General features: G+C 36.3%; 1 protein-coding gene across 7 annotated transcripts in view; it reads right to left on the minus strand.

Moving 5' to 3' along the window:
- Nucleotides 1-25,189, minus strand: part of Su(var)2-10 (E3 SUMO-protein ligase Su(var)2-10) — a 51,391-nt gene that overhangs the window by 6,556 nt on the left and 19,646 nt on the right. The window contains exons 2-9 of one of the 7 annotated variants that reach the window (XM_073955980.1): nucleotides 24,961-25,136; nucleotides 24,362-24,890; nucleotides 20,537-20,777; nucleotides 20,236-20,470; nucleotides 19,994-20,160; nucleotides 18,767-18,867; nucleotides 18,549-18,702; nucleotides 1,513-1,686 (exon numbers count right to left, since the gene is read on the minus strand). In XM_073955980.1, the coding sequence (XP_073812081.1) occupies nucleotides 1,628-1,686; nucleotides 18,549-18,702; nucleotides 18,767-18,867; nucleotides 19,994-20,160; nucleotides 20,236-20,470; nucleotides 20,537-20,777; nucleotides 24,362-24,890; nucleotides 24,961-25,136 (1,662 nt within the window). In that variant the 3' untranslated portion in view covers nucleotides 1,513-1,627. Of the gene's footprint in view, nucleotides 1-1,512; nucleotides 1,761-10,247; nucleotides 12,321-17,348; nucleotides 17,531-18,548; nucleotides 18,703-18,766; nucleotides 18,868-19,993; nucleotides 20,161-20,235; nucleotides 20,471-20,536; nucleotides 20,778-24,361; nucleotides 24,891-24,960; nucleotides 25,137-25,189 lie in introns of those variants that run through there. The other 6 variants (XM_073955981.1, XM_073955978.1, XM_073955982.1 and 3 more) reach the window with 6 other exon arrangements.

Genomic DNA, 25,189 nt, shown 5'->3' on the forward strand with positions numbered 1-25,189 from the left:
GCAACAGGGGGGTTACTCTGTATTGCGTTTAGTATTTTGTTAACGCAAGATATTTGCGTTAACGCACGATTTTTATATTGGCTTTTGTACTACATATTGTGGCGGTGTCAGAAAGAAAAAATGAACAAAAATACTTTAGAAAGGAGATACGAAAACGCAATAGAGACGCTTTTAATTTCCTTACGCATGGCATTTTTCTTACGCATCGCAATAGAGAGTAACCCCCCTGGGGTGCCTCCTCAAATCTACACTGGACCATCTACACGTGGAGGCAAACATTCTTCCAGTACGACAACATAATGAGATGCTATCGTTGCATTACTTGCTCGGGTGTTACCGTGAGAGCCATCCCAATCACCATCTGCTGGCCACCGATACACCCAGGCATATGAAGAAGGATATTCATGCTCTGAGACGGCGGTCCAACAATATAGGAGAGAACCTCTAGATCAACAGGCATATCAGACAGGTTTGAACAGCATTCACACGGACACAGTTGCTAAGACCATAAGCAATTATTGTGTGAACGCAGTCATCGGAGTACTTCCCACATCTATCGCAGCTGAAGAGCGTCAGCTGCCACGACAAACCAGAGTAGTTTTGGCTCAATTACGCTCGGGATATTGCAGTCGCCTAAATTCCTATTGGGCGGGAATCGATCGCACCGTGCAAGACATCTGCCCAGTATGCGGCATGGGCCCGCACTAAGCACCTATTCAACTGCCATGCCAAGCCTACTCATCTGACTCCAGTGGATCTGTGGTTACATCCCATCGAAGTAGCCAACTTCCTGGAACTGGAGATAGACCCAGATCCAGATTTAACTGGAGAACGAACATACAAACATAATAATAAAACACTTTTACTTTGTTTGATTGCCCAGCTAAAACCAAAACCTGTCGCCTAATTCTTTATGGATACACCCATTTCGAATTGCAGATTTTTTTAATTTGGACACAGAGGAACCAGGTACCTAATTATGGCATTTGATTTGATCGATTTGATAAGTTGTCGACACGAAAATAAAAGGACATGTAGGTGTTGAGAAAAAAGCAAAGAAACCATTTCATTACCTTGGATTAAATTTGTATTTTCTTAGAACCTCTTTGAGTGTACCTTGCCTATTTTGTTTAACTGAGAAATAAAACAACAGTTTTTTGGTAGATTGTTTTAATGTGTTTTTTTGTTTTTTCTTTACAATATGTTAATATATATTTCATTTGTTTTTTTTTTCATATAACTTATATTTTTAGTACGTTTTTATATTCACAAAAAATAAAAAAAATCTTGTTTCTTTTTTTTTTTTGCTAATAATATTGTGTTTTGTATTTTAAAAAATTGTGTCATCTATGTATGTATGCTTTTGTTTTGCATAATATTAAAACTAAGAACAATAAAATAGTTTTTTTTTTGGTTTATTTACATTTTTAATTATATTCTTATACTGTAGCAGTATTTTTATATTTATTGATATATAATATTCATTTATATTAAATAGCCATTTTTATGTGTTTTTGTTTTTATTCTAAATTATATCATTTTTTTTTCTTTGTAATAATTTTCCTTTTTTCATGTTTGTTAATTTTTTTTTCTTATATTTATTTTTTAGCTTAGGATTTTGTTGTAATTATGATTCAGGTTTTTTATTTTTTCTTATAAAATAATGTAGCAGAGTGGTTCGCTTACCTAAAGTTTAGTTTTTTTTTCAAAGAAAAAAGAATTTTAAATAAAATAAAAAGAAAACAAAAAAGTGAAATACACTGAAAATTGTAAGAAAAAATATTGAAAAAAAAAAAATAAAAGAGAAAAAAATATTTTTGCTTTACTTAGATAAATAAATCAAGATAATGAAATGATTTCTTTACTTTATGTTGTATTTTTTATTAACACCAAGGAAGTCAATATAAAAAAATAACAATAAAGAATGGAGAACATTGTTAAGTGATAACGAGAGAATATGTATTCCGTCAAGGCATTTGAATTATTCGATACTCAGGGATAAATCAAGATACAATTGAAATTTTGATTTTAAATTCTGTTGAGAGTTCAGTGAAACATACATACATATAAGTCTTATGCCAGACTATGAAAATTTTCATTAACATGAAAATTAGTTTATTAGTAAGAGATGTGAAGGGGGTGAAACTCTGTACACAAGGTTCTGTAATCTGAAATTATTCTTTGTGTTTATGAAAATTTAAAAGAGAATAACAAAGAATTTTCTAATGAAATTTTTCATAGTCTGGCATAAGACTAATATAGAATTAGAATATATAGGATTAATGGCCTGTTTCTCTAAGACGATTCGAATTCAAATTCGTTCGAATTACTACCAAACTCCTGTTGTTGTAGGTTATATTTGTTTGATTGAAAATAAAAACAATTCAAATATTTTTCAAAAAACAGAATTTTTTTAGTAGTTCGAACAAATTTTTATTCGAATCGTCTTAGTGAAACATGCCATAAATAAAACATGTTCAACTTGGTCAAACCATAACAATAAATAATATACTTGAATGTGTCAAATCAAAGAACAACATTCTGAAAGTGGACAAGTACGGACCCCTATAATCCCTTTCACCACGAACAAAAACCTGAAGCGATTGTTTGGAGAATAATATAACAAAGCATGAGACTATGTTAACTTCATCTTGACCTGATAAGGCTCAGTGATGATTGTTCGTTCGATTAATTTATGGAACATACATTAATTAAAATTAAGTTTTGAGAAAGTTACCACACTTAGCCTGACATCAGAATCGTCAGATGCTTTGTAGTTTTTATTCCCCGTTTTTGTAACTAATTCTATATTCGTAATAATTTAGGCATCCATAGCTCTGCCTCCATATGACATACATATCAATTTTTCGAAGATGCGTTCTAAGCGTACTCAGGTCAGTTTGATATATGACCATGTGTTGGGTTCTTTACAGTGACCTGAAAAAATTACTTTGCGAAAAAAATTGAATTTACTTGTGAACATTTTCGTCCGAAAATTTTTCACAACTTTCGACGTGGATAATCACGGCAAGAGTCGATCAAACTAAATCTTTGTATGTCGATAAAGGACCATCCTATAGGACTATTAAAAACTGGTTCAATGAATTCAATCGTGGCGGACAATCTCTAAAAAAACGAAGGTCGTGAAGGTCACCCAAAAACGGCCGTTGTGCCAGAAAAAAATTAAGCCGTGCGTGAACGGATAATCCAAGGTCGCCATGTTAAAAACCGTCATATAGAGATATCCTTGGGTATTTATGCCACCAACTAACATCCGATATTGCATGAACACCTGACCACAAAAATGGATTTTTCTCGCTAGATTCAGCAAAATTGGGCAATCGCTCAAAAAAACGGATCTCGTGGATTAGTGCAAAGAAATTGTGCATAAAAACAATCGCGGTGCTTCAAAAGGCATTTATAAGATCGTCAAAGATGACGAATCTTGGATTTATGCTTAGAAGCCCGAAACAAAACAGGAATCGACCGTTTGGGTCTCCGAAAGCGAGCCAAATCCAATCAGAGTTGTTCATGGAAATAGACCTTCGAAGCAAATGTTCGCCTGTCTCTTCGGCAATACAGACCGTGTGGCGGCGACTCTACGGCTTGTAAAATAAAGGACGGTTAATTCTGAGCGTTACACTACAATATGTTTGCCTGAAGTCTCCTGAGAAATTCGAAAAACGAACAAGAGAAGAGGAATTGTTGTGCATCATGACAATGCGAGCTCTCACACATCGATTCAAACCAGCGCCTGTTTGACCGGACAAAACGTGGAATTGATGGGTCATACGCCGTACAGCCCCGACTGGGGATCCAATGACTTCATTTGATTCCAGCAAATCAAGAAAAAAAGGCGTGTGTTCAGCGATTTTTGTCGCCAGAAAATGTTGTAATGGCGTTCAAAAACCATGTTTGGAGATGTCTCAATCAAGCCACTGTAAACAACCCAACACATGGTCATATGTCAAACTGCCTGAGTACGCTTAGGCTAAAAACAGTCAAACTTTCCAAAAAAAAGTCAAATGACACCTGGCGACACTGTGACTTGCCTAGGCCAGAAGGTTTTTTTAGCACCCCTCATAGTAAAAGTGCAGTTTTATTTGCAGCAGCAGCAAATCCTCGTGACGGTATAATTTTTTCGGTGTCAAGTCCATAATTTCAGAGATAAATTACTGATATACCCGATTTGTAAACAGCGGAATTTTATGCAACCCCTTTTTGTGGTCCGATTCATGTAAAATTTTGGAACTGGACATATTTTTGACTTCTGACTAAATTGCAATCGAAACATATGACATATGCAAAATTATGCAAAATGCAATATTTTTGCATATGCAAAATGCAAAATTTATGCATTTTACATATTTTCTTATGCAACAAATATTTCAATAATAGGTTCAAAAATGTTTGTATGTACAATATTTTCTGTTTAAAATTCTTTTCAGACAAGTCAATAAAATAGAAAAATTTATAACCACAGCCCCAACCTTCAAAATACCGGAAATCGGGAGGTACCGTGCTATGGGGGCTATATGAAGGCCTGAACCTAAACCGACAAATTTTAGGTGGAAAGTTGTTTACCCCCAAGGAAGACTTAATACAAAATTTCAGCCATTTTGGCGGGATATTGAGGCCACAACCTTCGAAATACCGGTAATCGGGAGGTACAGTTCTATGGGGACTATATGAAGACGTGAACCTATACCGAGAAATTTAAGGTGGAAAGTTTTATACCCCACAAATCCTTGTACATATTTTTGCATATGCTTATTTTATGCAAATATGTCAAAATATGCAAAATATGCAAAAATTTCTGGGCCTAATTCGTTTTATTTTGTGATAAAACGAGTTTCTGTCTAATCAGATTTTCTCTACCACCGTCCTAACCATATATGCATTTTTTGCAAAGGATTCCGCTGTCTACCGATTTGTTCCAAACTTTCCAAATAGTAATATTTCTTCCAAATTTATAGCAGATTCGAATATGGAGAATTGGTCCATTCCTTCTGTTACCCACCCTCCCTCCACCACAAAGTTGACACATTTTGGCTTATGTACACGTTGAGAGCCGCCGCTAAATCTATTGCCACACTCACTATTCACCACCAGGACGACTGAAATGAAGATCTCCCCCTGAACATATTGGTCTATGGTGTCTGATTCCTACCACTAACTAACCGAAGATATTGCGTATAACGTAGTGCGTATATCAGTATAATTGCCGACAATTATCGATCAATTCCACGGCAGCGGTTTCTTTCCTACCGGATTGACCCGAAACCGTAGTGTTTCGGACAGCGGCTGCCAACCCAGCATTAAACCAATGCTTCTACGTAGGTTTCTATGCTGCTACAACGTCAACAACAGGAACAAAATCCTCAAATCCTTAACTGGAAGCACATGGGGTAAAGAAAAAGAAACCATTGTAACAACCTATAAAGCTATAGGCCGTCCACTACTTGACTACGCGGCCCCAGTCTGGACCCCCAATATTAGTGACACTCAGTGGGATAACCTCCAAATAACACAAAACACTGCCCTCAGATTGGCAACGGGATGTCACTCTAAAACGCCGAAGACCATCTGCGTCATGAATGCCAGATGCTGAATGTCAAAAGACATTCAAAACTCCTCAACAACACCAACTGAAGTGTCTCTCCCCAAACCACCCAAACCAAATCGGGGGTTATCATGAATGAAATTTCCCCTTGAGTTTTGTTTTTCCCCCTTTGCAACTTAAGGAAGTGAAAAAATTCACGGGGAATTACCGTTCATGATAACCCTAATCACCTCACATTCATAAATCCCCCCTGAGAAAGGGACACACCAATCAGGTGGGACTTCAGGAGGGACAAGCACACCATTCCCCCACTGAACACACCCAATGAGGCAGAAATAAAACGAGCAATAAACCTAGCTCACACAAATGCTGTGCAAGAAGCTATATAAGCATACACCTATAGTGTCGTCTTAGGCAGCAGACCTCCTCCAATCAGCGAAGAGGAAACTAAGCTACCACGATAGACCAGATGCATTCTAGCACAGCTCAGGTCTGGACTATAGAGGTACCTAAATAGTTACCTCGATGTCTCATAAACCCTGAAGTAGCCCAGCAAACCAATCGTACCGACATCGTAACTAAATCGGAACAAAATTCGGACGATACGTCCGATATCTGATCCGAAATCGTAACGATATCTTAACGAAAGTTGTATGCAGTGGTTGACATAATTTCGGAACGAAATGTCTTAGCGACATCGGATCGATTTCGGTCCGATTTCGTAACGAAATCTGAATAAAATCCTTGGGAAATTCGGATAGAAAACTTCATTCCGACATTCGTTCCGAAATCGAAACGAAATCGATACAAAATCTGAACTATTTCCTATCCGAAAAATCGTTTAGAAATCGGAACGAAATCTGAACGACTTTGCTTCCGAAATTGTTCAGATGTGTCGGACATCAGACATTTGGTTTGCTGGGAGAAAACGAATGCCCAGATTGTGGACAGTCTCCGCACATCACTAGGCATCTTTTCATGTGCCCACAAAAAAAAAACACAACACTGACACCTGAATCGCTTTGGACACATCCAATCCAAGCAGCAATATTCCTTGGATTGGATGTGGATATGTAAAATGTCTTATTTTTAACCTTAAATTTTTCTTTGTCTTTATTTTCTTTCTTCCCTCGAACATACATACGTGGAAAACCTGCAGGGGCTACAGCAACAACAATTATCGATAATTGGAAATTTTGGAACAAATTGAATACTCTAACAGCTGGCGGAAAAATCTGATTTTTTTTTAAATTGTAAGTTTTTTCTAATTAGGCGGGGGATCTAAAACTTTCTCCTATGGAAAGGAGCCAATTTAGCGTACGGGATCAACATTCTTTTTAATTTAAATTTGTTTCTTACTTTAACAAGGGAATTTTGGAAACTTCAGAGGCCCATATCTCGGGAAGTATGGCCTTCCCCCCCCCCCCCCCCCACAACAAACTTTATATTTTTGTAATCAGGACGTAAAGATCTACCTGTGGTATACATTTCAGATTTTTCCGCCAGCTGGTAGAGTATTCAATTTATGCCGAAATTTTTATTCGCATTGATCAACGACCAACATAAAGTTGTCGCTAACCCCTATTAATACCGCAAATTTTGCCAACTTTTATTTCAACTTTTCATTCATAATTTTACATTTTTATTTTTACCGATATTTGTCGCTAACGGCAAAAATGTTACAAAATCCCACTAAAGAAGTATATTTTTTTGGTACCGACAAAGAAACCTTGTTGACCTCTTATAAAGCAATAGGCCGGTCTGTGGTTAGCAGTGCTGCGCCCGTGTGTGGTATGCAAATGTTAGCGCTGCGCAGTGGAAGAATATTCAAAGGTACCAAAATGTCGCACTGAGAAGGACTGCACAGAGTGCCTTCTCATGACACAAGTGGACCATCTATATGAGGAAACGAAGATTTTACCGGTCACATCAGCACAACAAGTTGTTTTCGTGCAGTATCTGATTGGGTGGAGCATCCCTGAAACGATATAGTGGACAGGCTTCCCCCTCGCAGGAACGTTAGAAGAGGGAGGTCCAAAGGTACAAGCTAGAACCTCTGGATCAACGAGCCTATCAGACAGGCTTGAATAACAATCACACAGTTGCGCAGGCAGTACAAAAGAAGACCACCTCCCCCATCCATCGTTGCCTTCAACAACCACAACATTAGCACAGGAAATGTTGGCATAAAAAGTATTACAATTCAATACAATTTTTAGAATACAATCTACAGGAAGGATCAATAAAATATATGTATGGTTTTGTAGACTATAATTTAAATCATGGAAATGCATTTAATCCAATAAAAAAGTAAATAAAGCAATAAATTATTACATTGACTTATCAATCAAGACCTTAATATGCCTAAACCGAGTATCGTCACACCTAAACATCAATGGTATTATGTAACTCTTTTTTGGGTTACCCATAAAAAACGGTTAAAATAAATTATAAATATATAGGGGGTTATTCTGAATAAAAATTCCCCGTGAGTTTTGTTTTGCCGTCGCACAATGGTTCTGGAATCGATTTTCGTGGCCAAAAATCAAAATTTTGTTTTGTCAAAGATATTTAATTTCTAAATGGGATTCGATAGTTAACATATTGAGGGCCATTATTACATGTGTTCTTTTACTATCTGATGGATTTGAAAATGCAAAATAAACTAATTTGGAGGCATTAAGAATATAATTTTCACATTAAAGTTTAATGACAAGGAGCTCCTCCTTGAAATTCAATCATCACTTTCAACTTTAAGTTAACCGGAACGCTATAAATCTGTACGGTAAATCGAAACTATAACAAAAGAAGACTTATAATAATGGGGGTGAAACTAAGGAAAACAAAAAATTTTGTCAAAATATTGGAAGCTGTGGGCGTTGTGTGCCCCCATTTTTGGGAAATACGTAATTTTTGCAAATTTCTGGAGAAATACGTAGCTAATTCTCGCAAACCGTAACAGATATTGCGTTCATTGTTTTTTTTTTTTGTAAGGTTGGTAGGATTGTGTCTTACACAACATGATCTATTTTATTTTTCCTCCGGTACTACATTTTGTGAAGTTCCAAATTTAGTGGACTACAAGTTGTGTGGAACAACATGGAACAAAGTTCTGTTCTCACAGAAAGATGCCCGATAGTCTCATTTTTCAGCCTATATATACTTTTGTAACCGTCCCGTTCCGTCCGTTGAACACATTTTACAATTTATTGAAATTACATGGGTAAAAATGTGTGTTTTTCTATACTGTTCACGGTGCTCTTGAAACAATTTTAAATGGAAGGTGCTTACACCTTGGAAGTTTTTGCGGATTCTGAAACTACAATGTTCATAGATGAGAAAAATCAAAAAACGAAAAAAATCGCCGGAGCGCTTTTTAAATAAATCGCGATTTAAGTTGACATTTTTAGGTGTTGTTTAGGTTTTCACGATTTTTCTTAGAAACCGCAAGTCCTATTAAAACGGGACTAAACAAAATGTTGTAGCTATGAAAATTCTCTACAAGATCGACCTTTATGGTATTTTCATAGTTTTTACCATTTTTGAGATATAGAAGTTCAAATTTGGACAATGCACTTACTGTATCACCCCTTTATAATACAATGTCATGAAGGGTGCGCCTTAACTAACTTTTGATGAAAACCGCTTACACAGGGAAAGTTTTTGTGAATTCTAAAACAGCAGTGTTCATAGATGAGAAAAATCCAAAACCAAGAAAAAATCGCTGTAGGGATTTTTATATAAATCGCGGTCAAAATGCACATTTTTAGGTGTTTTTTAAGTTTTCACGATTTTGCTTGGAAACTGCAAGTCCAATCGAAATGAAGCTAAAGAAAATGTTGTAGCTGTGAAAATTCTCTAGAGGATTGGCGTTTATAATTTGTTCCCAGGTTGTACCATTTTTGAGATAAAGAAGCTCAGTTTACATTTTTAGGTTTTTTTGTTAGGGTTTTGCGATTTTGCTTGAGTACAGTAAGTCTTATCGATATGGGACCTGAGAAAATCTTAAAGCTGTGAAAATTATCTACAAAACTGGCTTAAGTAATTTATTCTAAGTTGTAACATTTTTTTAGATATATAAGTTTAAGTTGGAAATTTGCAGTCATGACATTGTTTTATAAGGGGGCGATACAGAATTGAATAGAATTTGAATTGTCCCAATTTGAACCTCTATATCTCAAAAACAGTGAAACCGACGAGAATACCATAGAGGTTAATCTTGTAGAGAATTTTCATAGCTACAACATTTTCTTTAGTCCCATTTTGATAGGACTTGCGGTTTCTAAGCAAAATCGTGAAAACCTAAACAACCCCTAAAAATGTCAACTTAAATCGCGATTTATTTAAAAGCGCTCCGGCGATTTTTTTTTGTTTTTTTGATTTTTCTCATCTATAAACATTGTAGTTTCAGAATCCGCAAAAACTTCCGAGGAGTAAGCACCTTCCATTTAAAATTGTTTCAAGAGCACCGTGTGTTTCCATATGAATTACAGCTTTTTGATACAAATTAAATTTTTTCTTAAGTACATATATGAGTTTTTATACGAGTTATATACGTTTTTTAATTTAATTTATTTGACAAACACAGTAACCTAGCCCATAGGACCATGAGCGGTTCCAAAAACAGCCAAAACCCCAAGGAGTATTTTTTTAATTTTTGAAAAAATTTAAATTTTCTTGTAAATTTGTTTTTTTAAAAATTTTTGAAAAAAAATTTTTTCGAAATTTTTTGTTTAATTTTTTTTTGAATTTTGTTGGTAATTTTATTGCTTATTTGTTGGTGTTTGATTATCTTTAATACAAAGGAAGATATAAAAACCACAAAAACACTCATATTTTAATTTTAATTTTGAACTTTAATTTCTCTGCAACTACTAGACCGAATTTGAACGCCTGAAAGCTGATTGTGTTACCTGTCTAACAAAAAAAAAATTGTGAAAATATCTCTATCCGTTCAAAAGTTACAGAATTTTGACCAGGAAAAAACCATTCTGAACCACTGTGCGCCGTTTCAACTTAAGGGAGAAATTGAAAAACTCACGGGGAATTTTCGTTCAGAATAGCCTCAATAATAAATTGGACATTTTTTTAGTTTTCCCCGCTTTTTATATACCATGGGAACAATTCCTAGGGGGAAATAAATGATTTCCCTTGAAGATGCCTTCTTGTCTCGACATGTTCGTTTGGTATTTTTTAGATTTTGAGAACTCGATTTCAAATTTGTCTATGCTACGTTTGAAATTGTCCCATTTGATTTAATCCATAGATTATATGACTTATTACATAATGGATAAATCTTTAAATCATACAAAAAGCCGGTTGACTTCATAAATGCAGCATAATGCGTCACGAGACATTGTCTTGACTTCATAAATGCAACAAGATGTGTCATGTTGCGCAGTAATTGCCAAATTTGTGCAGCGCTACCACTTGTGCTGCACTACAATTGGCATTTCTTTAGTACTGTTATGACAACTGACGTTTACGAAGAAAACAAGAAAAATACATAAAAAGTATTAGAAATGGCGGATTTGTGGTATGTAATATAATAAATTTATTTTCAATAGCACCCGAATTTTTTTGACAATATCAGTGTTGCCGCACGCACATTTTTACTTTGTTTTCATATTAGATTGTCAATATTTGCAATGCAAATGTTGCATTTATGAAGTCAGCCGTCATTATCCATATACTAAACCGTAAATGTCACACTACATCTCTTTTTGTGATTACGCAAACTGAAGAATTTACATATCCGCTGCATTATTATTATTATTTGTAATTTGCGTTGATGATGTAACAATACCGGCATGGGTTAAACGCGTAGCAGCTGATGGTGATGAGCCGGCAGATGCCAAGGATGTAGAGGAGCCTGTTTTAATTGTTGTATTATTTTGACGTAAATCCATAAGAATTTGATCCGGCATCAAATCGCCACCTTCTGAAGAATTGTGTTTTATCAAAGAAATCATTTGAATTCAATAAGAATTGGAAGAAAGGAGAACAAACAAAAAAAAAAAAAAAAAAAAACAAACAACGCGAGGCATCCAAAAATTCCATATTTGGAACGATGTTGTGGCAATTGCAAGCAATAAAAAAACAGAGAGAAGGAGAAAAACCAAACATAGAAATGATTTACATTGATATTTTTTTCAATATTTAAAAGAATTATATAAAACACAATTTTTATTATAAATACATATCAATGGTTTGATTTACAAGTTGTGGTAGTACAAAAAAAAATTAACCTAAACACTTTGTTGTGATTATAAAAATATAAAATACAAAAGAAAAAAATCTTGGAACACATTTTTAACGAAACATGGAAAATGAAATAATTACTCTTTTTTTTCAATAAAAAACAAAGTTGTTACATATATATGTGTGTGTTTGCACTATTGCATGATATAAAGATAAACAACACAGGAACAACAAACATGTAAAAGAAAAAAAAAACTTTGAGCTTAAGATTTTTTGGGAACACGACTAATGGTAATTTCATTAATTTGTATATTATTGAGGGCATTTAAATTTTTGGAATTCGTGCAATTATTATTATTATTGTTGTTGTTATTATTAACAGTTGTAATGACTTTATTGGTATTTATCATATTCTCAATCCGATTCAATATAACAGAACAACTTTTTAGAACATCATCGCCACCATTATCTTTACGTCCTCGTTTCTCAGTTGCACGTAAAAAACGTAACTGTTGAACGGTAGTGGAAGAAGTTACAGAAACAATGCGGGGAGGAACTAAATGGGAAGAAAATAAACTATTTATGTAAAAAATAAATTTCATAGATGAGACATTTACATGTGAGAGAAGGAGAGTCAAGGTGTCACAACACGTCGCCGTTCATTATTGTCACCAATTAACAATGGAAACGACTACTGGCAATAATGAACCGAGTGGCCTGCATTGATCCTTCTACTCTTACAAATAAATGTAACTTCAATGTCACTAAATTTAGGGACAACAACAAATCAAATTTTTTATTATATGTAATAGGATTCAAATGAGAGAGCTTTATATACATTTTTCACACTTTAAAAACAGAGAAATTCCATTTAACAACAGGTATTCACATACACGGCATAAGCCATTAAATAATTTAAAACCACTTGCCGATACTAGGCTGAGGTCTGAGGAAGGAGCATAGTATAAGATGTTATGCTTATTCTTGTTCAGCCACCCCCACCCACCTTCATATATACATACATACATCACCATTGATTTGGCGTTACTCTGTCCTCACTTAAGAACCAAGAAAAACAATAAAGAATCCCAAAATTTTTAAACGTGAATTTTAAATAATCTCTTTTACGATTTCAAATTCGCTTCATTTGCTTCAAGAGCACCGTGAAACTCTTGAAAGGAATAACGCATTTGGTTCAAACATGGAACATTTCTTTTTGTACCCTCGTCCTTTAGGCTAAACAGGGTATATACGTACATATATTGAAATAATGGTTTTAGATCCTAAGTTTGTTTGGATGAAATCCGTTTCTGACAATTTGGAGTTTTTTTAGTCATATATGTCCGTCTGTCTGGTGCGTACGATAACTCTATAACGGGTCAAACGATTTGATTTAAAGTTTTGTCTAAATTTTGTTTATGTTCAAACTCCCTTCAAACTCGTTCTATGGGGGCTATATGAACCAACAACTTTTAGGTGGAAAGTTGTTTACCCCCAAGGAAGACTTAATTTCAGCCATTTTGGCGGGATATTGAGGCCACAACCTTCAAAATACCGGAAATCGGGAGGTACCGTACTGTGAGGGCTATATGAAGACGTGGACCTATACCAACAAACTTCAGGTTGAAAGTTTTATACCCCCAAGGAAGACTTAATATCAAATTTTACCCTTTTCGGAGGGATATTGAGGCCACAACCTTCTATGGGGGCTATATGAAGACATGGACTTATACCGAGAAATTTCAGGTGGAAAGTTTTATACCCCCAAAGAAGACTAAATACCAAATTTCAGCCATTTCGGAGTGATATTGAGGCCACAAACTTCTAAATACCAGAAATCCGGAGGTACCGTTCTATTGGGGCTATATGAAGACGTGGACCTATACTGACAAATTTCAGGTGGAAAGTTCTATATTTCCAAGGAAGTCTTAATACCAAATTCCAGCCATTTCGGAGGGATATTGAGGCCACAACCTTCTAAATACCAGAAATCCGGAGGTACCGTTCTATGGGGGCTATATGAAGACGTGGACCTATACCGACAAATTTCAGGTGGAAAGTTTTATACCCACAGCGATGACAAAATGCCATATTTCAGTCAGTTCAGTGGGATATTGAGGCCACAACCTTCTAAATACCAGAAATCCAGAGGTACCGTTCTAAGGGGGCTATATGAAGTGGGCCCATGCGTACAAATTTCAGGTGTAAAGTTTCATACCCCTAACCAACGATTTTTAGACCACAAATCCTTGTATTTATTTTTTGCATATGCTCATTTTATGCAAATATGCACAAATATGTCAAAATATGCACGATATGCAAAAAATTCTGGGCCTAATTCGTTTTATTTTGTGGTACTCAGATCTTCTCTTAGACCATCCAAACCATATTTGCATTTGTATAGGATTCCGCTGTCTAGGCATAACTTTACATACATATGTTCCCACAACATCCCTGAAGGGACAAGGGAGACTTCTGTCATATCAATAATGAGTACACACCGATTCATATTGGCACAATGATGTGGGGCCAACTTTTTATTGCCGAGTCCAAACGCCGTATCTTACGACAACACTTTGTAGAGAAGTTTTTTCATGGCTGAAATACTCAGGAAATGTAAGCCGACATTATTATACTGAGGGGATTTGCCACTGCCGAAAATTTTGATCTTCCAGTTAGGGATTGAACCGCCGACTTTCCAAGTGCAAGTCCAAGGTCGTCGTGCTTACCATTGCAACACGATGGGTCATAACTTTGCATATGGTAATATTACCACGGTGCTCTTGAAAAAATTTTAAATGGAAGGTGCTTACACCTTGGAAGTTTTTGCGGATTCTGAAACTACAATGTTTATAGATGAGAAAAATAAAAAACAAAAAAAATCGCCTGAGCGCTTTTTAAAAAAAAACGTGATTTAAGTTGATATTTTTATGGGTTGTTTAGGTTTTCACGATTTTGCTTAGAAACCGCAAGTCCTATCAAAATGGGACTAAAGAAAATGTTGTAGCTATGAAAATTCTCTACAGGATTGACATTTATGGTATTATCGTCGGTTTTACCGTTTTTGAGATATAGAAGTTCAAATTGGGACAATTCAAATTCAATTCTGTATCGCCCCCTTATAAAACAATGTCATGACTGCAAATTCCCAACTTAAACTTATATATCTAAAAAATGGTACAACTTAGAATAAGTTACTTAAGCCAGTCTTGTAGAGAATTTTCAAGATTTTCTCAGGTCCCACATCGATAAGACTTTCCGGTTTCAAGCAAAATCGCGAAACCCTAACAAAAAACCTAAAAATGTAAACTGAGCTTCTTTATCTCAAAAATGGTACAGGCGGGAAACAAATGATAAAGGTCAATCCTCTAGAAAATTTTCACAGCTACAACATTTTCTTTAGCACCATTTCGATTGGACTTGCGGTTTCCAAGCAAAATCGTGAAAATCTAAAAACACCTAAAAATGTGAATTTTTACCGCGATTTATTTAAAAATCCCTACAGCGATTTTTTCTTGTTTTTGGATTTTTCTCATCTATGAACATGGCTGTTTCAGAATTCACAAAAACTTCCCCTGCGTAAGCGGTTTTCATCAAAAGTTAGTTAAGGCGCACCCTTCATGACATTGTTTTATAAGGGGGCGATACAGTCAATGCATTGTCCCAATTTGAACTTCAATATCTGAAAAATGGTAAAACCTACGAAAATATCATAAAGGTCGATCTTGTAGAGAATTTTCATATTCCCATTTTGATAGGACTTGCGGTTTCTAAGCAAAATCGTGAAAACCTAAGCAACCCCTAAATATGTCAACTTAAATCGCGATTTATTTAAAAAGCGCTCAGGCGATTTTTTTTTTTGTTTTTTGATTTTTCTTATCTATAAACATTGTAGTTTCAGAATCCGCAAAAAACTTCCAAGGTGTAAGCACCTTCCATTTAAAATTGTTTCAAGAGCACCGTGTTACTTCCAGGCATAGATTAGATTTGAATATGGACTAAAATCGATATACCGCAAGCAATTTGGAAAAAGTACAGACTCGGATTGTTTTGAAATTTTTTTGCAACAAGTTCTTCTTGCATTCCCTGTTACGATGGCTCAATTTTTTTCGGGGGCACATCCTGAGATAATGGCCCGAAAGCTCCAAAAAACCTGACGGCACCAACTAAACTGGTTAATACGTATGATAACCCCCGAACAAAGAAACCGATTTGGTCCAAAGGTTATATACATCGTACTATTTCTTTCTAATCGAATCACTCTTTCGGGTACCTCCCAGACAAAGATTGGAAAGAGTGCAGTTTAAGGACTCGTCAGGAAAATGGCAAAGAGAATTAATTTGTCTCCGAGTCAAAACACAGAATGGATGTTCCACGTTTTTAAGACATTTGCAGATTAATGAACTGGTGGCATAGTAACAAATATTTGTCTATGTATAAAATATATGTACAGTGGAGCCGATAGCCATAGTTGCTAGTGCTTCTTAGCTTTAAGTATAATTTTAAAATGTAATAAATAAAAAAAATGTACAGTGGAGTTAAAAATGCAGCAAATTCCATACAGGGTCTGTAAAAACATTCACTGTGAATTAAAAAAAAAACCTAATAGTACGTTTATACATAACCGGATTTAGTAAACCCACTGGGTTTTAAATGTCAATACCATTGCTTGTATTTCAAATAAATCCTCATAAAGAAGGTTAACCCTGCAAAAAGCTATATAATATAAACATGGCCTAACAATCATTAAAATGTTCGGAAAACATAATTTATACAATGGGGTATGTGATGGAAAACGATTCGACTCCTTTTGGCATAAATCGAAATCGTATATCTCTAATTTTGGTGAAAATTTTAATGAAATTTAAAATGGATTTTAAAAATATTATTCAAATAAGGGGCTTTTGCGAAGCAAAACTATATATATCAACGGCACTCCGATTATATACCATTTCGATTCTGCAAATCGAGTCTATTCGGTTTTCATCACATACCCGAATATTTTTGTTTTATTTACATTTAGAAAACAACACTAATGAGACGAAATATCGACTTAAAACGCACTCTTCTTTTAATTTTTAATTGAAATTTTAGCTTGCGATAATGGTTTGGCAATACTTTAAGCATTTCAAGTGAAAAATTGGGATTTGTTTATGTTGACATTGGTTATTTGTTGAGTTTTTGTAACGCGATAGAGGTATGACAATACTCAAGTGAAAAATTGGGAGTTGTTTATGTTGACATTGGTTATTTGTTGAATTTTTGTAACGATTCTTAGTCAAAAGATTATTTCATAGTTATAAGGAGGATCTTCTTACCTTTAAATTTGATCGGTATCTTTAAGTTAAGTTTCATAATATTGGCTGACTTCATAAATGCAACATTGCGTCGTCATCATGTGGGACAAAGCAGTATCAAGTTAAAAAAAAATAACATGTATCACCACACTGATTTGTCGAAAATGACAAATCATTCTTCCAAATGACCAATTAGAATTCTTTTAAATCAACCTGAAGATAGACACATTTCGAAACTAATGTATACCCAGCACTTCTTAGATAGAGCAAAAATAAAACCACTGTAATTTTGATCGATTTTTCATTTTTTTCAAATATTTGTATTTGTTTATTAAAAAAATATTGTCTTTACAAAAAAGCAGAGACCATATGCCACCAGTTCATTAATGTATTTCATTTATAAAACAAGTTTTTAATGCCGATCCATCTATGTATATCGAGGAGTTACTTGTTCCCCTTGCACCCACATCTTTTGGAAAATATAGACCAAACTCGACATCGAAATTGTAGCAAATTTAAAAAAAGAGAATTCAATAAAAACTAAATAAATCGCAACCATAGAATACGGCGACAAACATATGTACAAAAACAATATAAAACATGTTTTTAATTGCAGGTCTGGGCAATGCTAATGAAGAGGGAATTCCACTGAATTATATAAATTGACCTACTATGAGGCCTATGAGAAATAATTGTTTTGAGTTCCCATTGTTTCAATAAAATATTTTCAAAACGAAAATCAATGATGTTCCATGTAATGAAAATAATGTGTAAAATATGGTCAATTGCCAATGTTTTTATGTTTTTCTAACGAAAAATAAATATTCTTTCCTGTATTTTCTTTTCGTTAGAAAAACATAAAAACCTTCCAAAAGTTGCAGCTCACACTGTCTCCATTACATGGCAAAGAAAAGAAAGAATAAAACAAAAATACATCAATTTCAACTTCTTTGGAGAAATTTAAAAATTATAAAAAAGAAAACGATTTAACTAACCACTGCAATCTTGCTGGGCTTGTTACAAGAAAACAGTAACAAAAAAATTAAAAATAAAAAAACATTTACATTTAGAAAAAAGTAGACCTAGAAGAAACTAAAATTAAATACAAACTAATTTAAAAAGTTTTCTCAAAATGTAAACTTAGTTGGAATCTAAATAAAGTATATGAAAATTTATACTATTCTATAGAAAATAGTGTTTGATGAATGGAGTAAAAACTAGATGATTTTGTTTGTGTTTTTTTCTTCAAAGATGTTGGTAAAAATGTATAGTGCGTATGTGTATGAATTAGTTATAACATATACATAGTTATGTTATTTTTGTTTTGTATGGGTATAATTTTCTTTTTTTGTCAGTACGAGACATAGTGTTTTGTGTTATGTTCCTTCTTCTTATCTTTGTGAGAGTGTGTATTTCTTTAAAAATAATTTGTTTACTATTTCGAGTTGTTTTTTTTTGTATTTAGTACGAAAATGAATCCAACGTACCATTCTTTTGTGGCATATACATGCCTCTTTGATTGTTACCACCATTACCGTTCATCGTTGATGATGCTGCACCGGCTTGTGAAGTTTGTTTTGCAATTGGACGACGCTTTGCCAATGGTAAATCATCATCTGAATCACTGAGCGTTAGATCCACCTGAAACAAATAATGTATTTTAATATTTTTGTCATTCGACATGGATTTTCAATAGAAATTTTACCGTTTCACTGTTTGTGGTCGATGATGGTTGTTCATTTGCAGAGGCGGCTACTGATGTGGGTGCTGGTTTCACTGGCTTAACATCTTCGGTAGTTATTAATTCTGTAAATGGAACAATGTAAAGGATGATGTGAGTCGTTAAAAAATGTAAACGAAATTAAAAAATAATCAGTCGGCTTTGCCAAAGGCTAAATACCCCCAACCTTTAACTGTACAAAATAAGAGAGTGGCGGACCTAAGTGTACTATGAACTGGGGTTCTGTAACCTTTTTGTCGTTACCGACAAAAATCGGTAAAATGAATACGCAATATTATGAATGAAGTGTTGCGGTATCGGTAGGAGTTAGCGACAGCTTTATTTTGGTCGGTAACTTAACGACAAATTGTGTCAGCAGAATGGACTTGCTCACGAAAAAGATCATATCGTCGTTATCAGAATCACAAGGAATACCATCAATAATTTCAAAACAACCGTGAAACTGTCCTTAACTTTTGTGAATCTTTATCTTGGAGGTTGATTTAAGTTTAAGACAAAGGTTGGACCAATACCAGTCATTTCTTTCGATACTTCACGTTCCCAAATAACCATTTTAGTTGCCGGACTTGCCCACGAAAAACATCACATCGCTGTAATCGATCCTTGAATACCCCTTAAACGGCGCTTTAGCGAAAATTTATAACTTTTTAAGGGTGAGTACCACACTCAGCTATGTCCCATACACCCAGTACATTTGGAAGAAATTTTACCATGTGCAAAGTTTCGGCCAAATGGATACTAAATTCCTAAGTTATTGTGCTTATCGGTACTTTTAGTTGGTACCGGCTGGGTTTTTAAGAGTTTTGGGTCATTATCTATAAATTGTTTTGTGCTTCCATAACACATTAGTGTGAAGAAAATGGGAAATGTTGTTTCAGGGATTGGAGCTTAATGGATCCTAGTGTGTTTTTACTGAAATAATGAAATCGTGTTGCAAAGATTTTCCAATGTTATCAGATTTCCGTGGCTTCTGACTTCCACTCGTTCTGGGAACGTTTTTGAAATCATTTTCACTTTTTTGAGATTGGATTCTCGTGTTTCGTGTGCCCGAATACCTACAAGATGACTGAGTAACGTCAAACACTGACGATTTTCTACATGGCACTAATCCGGATTGAGAACTTTTAAAACAATGCCTTTCATTCTAAGCGCTTTTGGTCCCACAATCGTGATCGTTAATATGCATCTTACCTATGTCATCCGAAATAACTTCAACTTTTTCAACTGGTTTGGTGGGTGTATCCAACACTTGTCCTTCATTGCGCAGGCTGTGTGTACTCCATGAACCATCTTTGTGTAATTGTATTTCTGTATCGTCGGGTTTAAGCAGATTTGATGCCAACACTTCTTGGAAGTAGCTGAAAGAAAATACAGGAAAAAGGAACAACTTAATATCTTTGTCAGTTAGGGAGGATAACACGTTTGCAAATTACCCATCAATAACAAGATTATCATAAACGGCAGGTTTATCACACACCGGACAATTCCATGTGGGTTTACGTTCATTCATTTGCAGGTAAAGGCTGGCATCAAAACACTGCAAATGTGAACATGTTGATGCACGACATGGTATTGACATCTTCATTTTTCCCAGGGGACAATTCAATGACACCTTCAACATTGTGGTTGCAATTTCACAATCAGCATCTTCAGTCAATTTCTCTTTGACTAAAAAGCGCAAAAACAATTTTTTTATAAGAAATTACAATATGAGTAAGCATAGGGCAAACTTACTTAGAGCTCTGGTATAATCGGCAGGTTTAACACCCTTTTGTTTCATTCTTTGTAATAACTGGGCTGATGTTAACTTCTTAACTAAATAAACTGCAATACAATAGCCTCGTGTATAGTCGGGACACCATTGAACTGTGATTGTATTGGTAACTGTGGGTGATAGTTTAACATTGGATGTAACATTAACTGGTCGTGGTGGTCTTTTTGGCTCAACATTAGGACGATTTGTTGGAATGACATTCTGCAAATAAAGAAAACAAAAAAATGTAATTAAGTAAGTAAAGACCAAATGAAGAGAGTCTTTAAAAATGAGCCGAAAGTGGTCCGCGCTAAAGGAGTCGAGATATAGCAAGTGTTTATATACAAGCTAAGGGAGTCTTTATAGTTGAGTTAAGGGAGTCTTTATAGTCCATTTTATACGAGTCATTACAAACAAGGAGAAAGGGAGTCTTTATATACGAGTCGAGGGGGAAGTCTTTATAGACACACGTGCTGAAGGAAGCCTTTGCAGACGAGCTGAAGGGAGTCTTTGCAGATGAGCTGAAAGGAGCATTTGCAGACGAGCTGAATGGAGTCTTTATGGATAAACTGAAAGAAGTCTTTATAGACGAGGTGAAGGGAGTCTTTATAGATAACCTGAAGGGAGTCAGTCTATAGCCGTACTGAAGGGAGTCTTTATATACGACCTGAGGGGAGTATTTATAGACGTCCTGGAGAAGTCTTTATAGACGACCTGGAGGAAATCTTTATAGACAAACTGAAGGGAGACTTTATAGACGACCTGGTGGGAGACTTTATAGACGACCTGGTGGGAGACTTTATAGACGACCTGGAGGGAGTCTTTATAGACGACCTGGAGGGAGTCTTTATAGACGACCTGGTGGGAGTCTATATAGACGACCTGGTGGGAGTCTATATAGACGACCTGGAGGGAGTCTTTATAGACGACCTGGAGGGAGTCTTTATAGACGACCTGGAGGGAGTCTTTATAGACGACCTGGAGGGAGTCTTTATAGACGACCTGGAGGGAGTCTTTATAGACGACCTGGAGGGAGTCTTTATAGACCACCTGGAGGGAGTCTTTATAGACGACCTTTAGGGAGTCTTTATAGTCGACCTTTAGGGAGTCTTTATAGACGACCTGAAGGTAGTCTTTATAGACGACCTGAAAGCAGTCTTTATAAACGACCTGGAGGAAGTCTTTATAGACGACCTGGAGAAGTTTTTATAGACGTCCTGGAGGAAATCTTTATAGACCACCTGGAGGGAGACTTTATAGACGACCAGGAGGGAGTCTTTATAGACGACCTTAGGGAGTCTTTATAGACGACCTGAAGGTAGTCTTTATAGACGACCTGAAGGTAGTCTTTATAGACGACCTGAAGGTAGTCTTTATAGACGACCTGAAGGGAGTCTTTATAGACGACCTGGAGGGAGTCTTTTTAGACGACCTGGAGAGAGTCTTTATAGACGACCTGGAGGGAGTCTTTATAGACGACCTGGAGGGAGTCTTTATAGACGACCTGGAGGGAGTCTTTATAGACGACCTGGAGGAAGTCTTTATAGACGACCTGGAGAAGTCTTTATAGACGACCCGGAGGAAATCTTTATAGACAAACTGAAGGGAGTCAGTCTATAGTCGAACTGAAGGGAGTTTATAGACGACCCGGAGGAAATCTTCATAGACGACCCGGAGGAAATCTTTATAGACGACCCGGAGGAAATCTTTATAGACGACCCGGAGGAAATCTTTATAGACGACCTGGAGGGAGTCTTTATAGACGACCTGGAGGGAGTCTTTGTAGACGACCTTTAGGGAGTCTTTATAGACTACCTTTAGGTAGTCTTTATAGACGACCTGAAGGTAGTCTTTATAGACGACCTGAAGGTAGTCTTTATAGACGACCTGAAGGCAGTCTTTATAGACGACCTGGAGGGAGTCTTTATAGACGACCTGGAGGGATTCTTTATAGACGACCTGGAGGGAGTCTTTATAGACTTCCTTTAGGGAGTCTTTATAGACAACCTGGAGGGAGTCTTTATAGACAAACTGAAGGGAGTCTTTATAGACGACCTGGAGGAAGTCTTTATAGACTACCTTTAGGGAGTCTTTATAGACGACCTGGAGGGAGTCTTTATAGACGACCTGGAGGGAGTCTTTATAGACGACCTGGAGGGAGTCTTTATAGACGACCTGGTGGGAGTCTATATAGACGACCTGGTGGGAGTCTATATAGACGACCTGGAGGGAGTCTTTATAGACGACCTGGAGGGAGTCTTTATAGACGACCTGGAGGGAGTCTTTATAGACGACCTGGAGGGAGTCTTTATAGACGACCTGGAGGGAGTCTTTATAGACCACCTGGAGGGAGTCTTTATAGACGACCTTTAGGGAGTCTTTATAGACGACCTTTAGGGAGTCTTTATAGACGACCTTTAGGGAGTCTTTATAGACGACCTTTAGGGAGTCTTTATAGATGACCTGAAAGCAGTCTTTATAAACGACCTGGAGGAAGTCTTTATAGACGACCTGGAGAAGTTTTTATAGACGTCCTGGAGGAAATCTTTATAGACCACCTGGAGGGAGACTTTATAGACGACCAGGAGGGAGTCTTTATAGACGACCTTAGGGAGTCTTTATAGACGACCTGAAGGTAGTCTTTATAGACGACCTGAAGGTAGTCTTTATAGACGACCTGAAGGGAGTTTTTATAGACGACCTGGAGGGAGTCTTTTTAGACGACCTGGAGAGAGTCTTTATAGACGACCTGGAGGGAGTCTTTATAGACGACCTGGAGGGAGTCTTTATAGACGACCTGGAGGGAGTCTTTATAGACGACCTGGAGGAAGTCTTTATAGACGACCTGGAGAAGTCTTTATAGACGACCCGGAGAAAATCTTTATAGACAAACTGAAGGGAGTCAGTCTATAGTCGAACTGAAGGGAGTTTATAGACGACCCGGAGGAAATCTTCATAGACGACCCGGAGGAAATCTTTATAGACGACCCGGAGGAAATCTTTATAGACGACCCGGAGGAAATCTTTATAGACGACCCGGAGGAAATCTTTATAGACGACCTGGAGGGAGTCTTTATAGACGACCTGGAGGGAGTCTTTGTAGACGACCTTTAGGGAGTCCTTATAGACTACCTTTAGGTAGTCTTTATAGACGACCTGAAGGTAGTCTTTATAGACGACCTGAAGGTAGTCTTTATAGACGACCTGGAGGGAGTCTTTATAGATGACCTGGAGGGATTCTTTATAGACGACCTGGAGGGAGTCTTTATAGACTTCCTTTAGGGAGTCTTTATAGACAACCTGGAGGGAGTCTTTATAGACAAACTGAAGGGAGTCTTTATAGACGACCTGGAGGAAGTCTTTATAGACTACCTTTAGGGAGTCTTTATAGACGACCTGGAGGGAGTCTTTATAGACGACCTGGAGGGAGTCTTTATAGGCGACCTGGAGGGAGTCTTTATAGACGACCTGGAGGGAGTCTTTATAGACGACCTGGAGGGAGTCTTTATAGACAAACTGAAGGGTGTCTTTATAGACTACCTGGAGGGAGTCTTTATAGACGACCTGGAGGAAGTCTTTATAGACGACCTGAAAGGAGTCTAGGAGAAAGTCATAAACGCAGGCCGAAGGCCGGCTATTACAAATTTTTCGATTCAAAGAACATCTTTTTATTTTCTTCTGCGAAAGTTCGTTAAAGGAAATTGGTTCCTTAAAGATCAGCTGAACGGGAGTTTTTATAGACGAGCTAAAGGGAGTTTTTTATAAAAGTACTGTATTACTTTCACTCTATTATTCAATCAACTTACCGGCAGTTGGCAAAGTTTATTGTTGACCTTAACACTGACACTGGGTGGAAAACAATCCTCCTGTTCGCACGATGTTTCTAGCAAACAAAAACGCAATTGGACCTGTATGGCATGTTCGATTTTAGAACTGTTGCGTATGTCACGGTTAGATGCTATTTCTGTGGCCTGTTGTGGTGTCAATGTGAAATAAAATGGAACTTCTTGTATACGTTGTGCATTACGTGGCATTAGCGAAGATGGTTTAATTAAAGTACCCAATACATCGTAGAACGCTAATTTTTTCAATCGAACATCTGGATGTATGGGCATTTGTGTTGGTATGGCGTGCATAAATGGCACCACATTATTGCCTTGTGGTACCCCCGTTTGCATAGCAGCCGGGTTAGCTGGATTCAGTATTTGTTGACCACCGACCATGGGTGAACCGGCTGGGGCACCAACCATGCCACCAGCATTTGCTTGCATTTGCATTTGAGAATACATTCTTTTGGGATCTGTTGGTCCAAATTGATTGGCTTGTTGATCAACACTAAAAATGTTGAAGAGACAAGGTTTTTCTTAGCTTTTGTTGGTTTAATAAAATATAGGAAAATACTTACATGGATTGTGTATAAACTTCACGTATTTTAGGAGCAATCAAATCAAAATTTGTTCGTAACAATGACAATATGCGCCTTTGGTAGTCGACTTTGCGTCCAGTAAATGAAAGATTTAAATATGAAAGTATTTTTTGTAGCTCTACCACACGAAGAAGACTTAGCTTCTCCTCACATTCCTGAAAATAGAGAAATATAATTTTCATTAGTTTTTAAATTTGTTACTAAAAAT

The sequence above is a fragment of the Musca autumnalis genome, unplaced genomic scaffold (assembly GCF_047663935.1).
Source record: "Musca autumnalis isolate F117 unplaced genomic scaffold, ASM4766393v1 scaffold_5, whole genome shotgun sequence".
NCBI lineage: Eukaryota > Metazoa > Arthropoda > Insecta > Diptera > Muscidae > Musca > Musca autumnalis.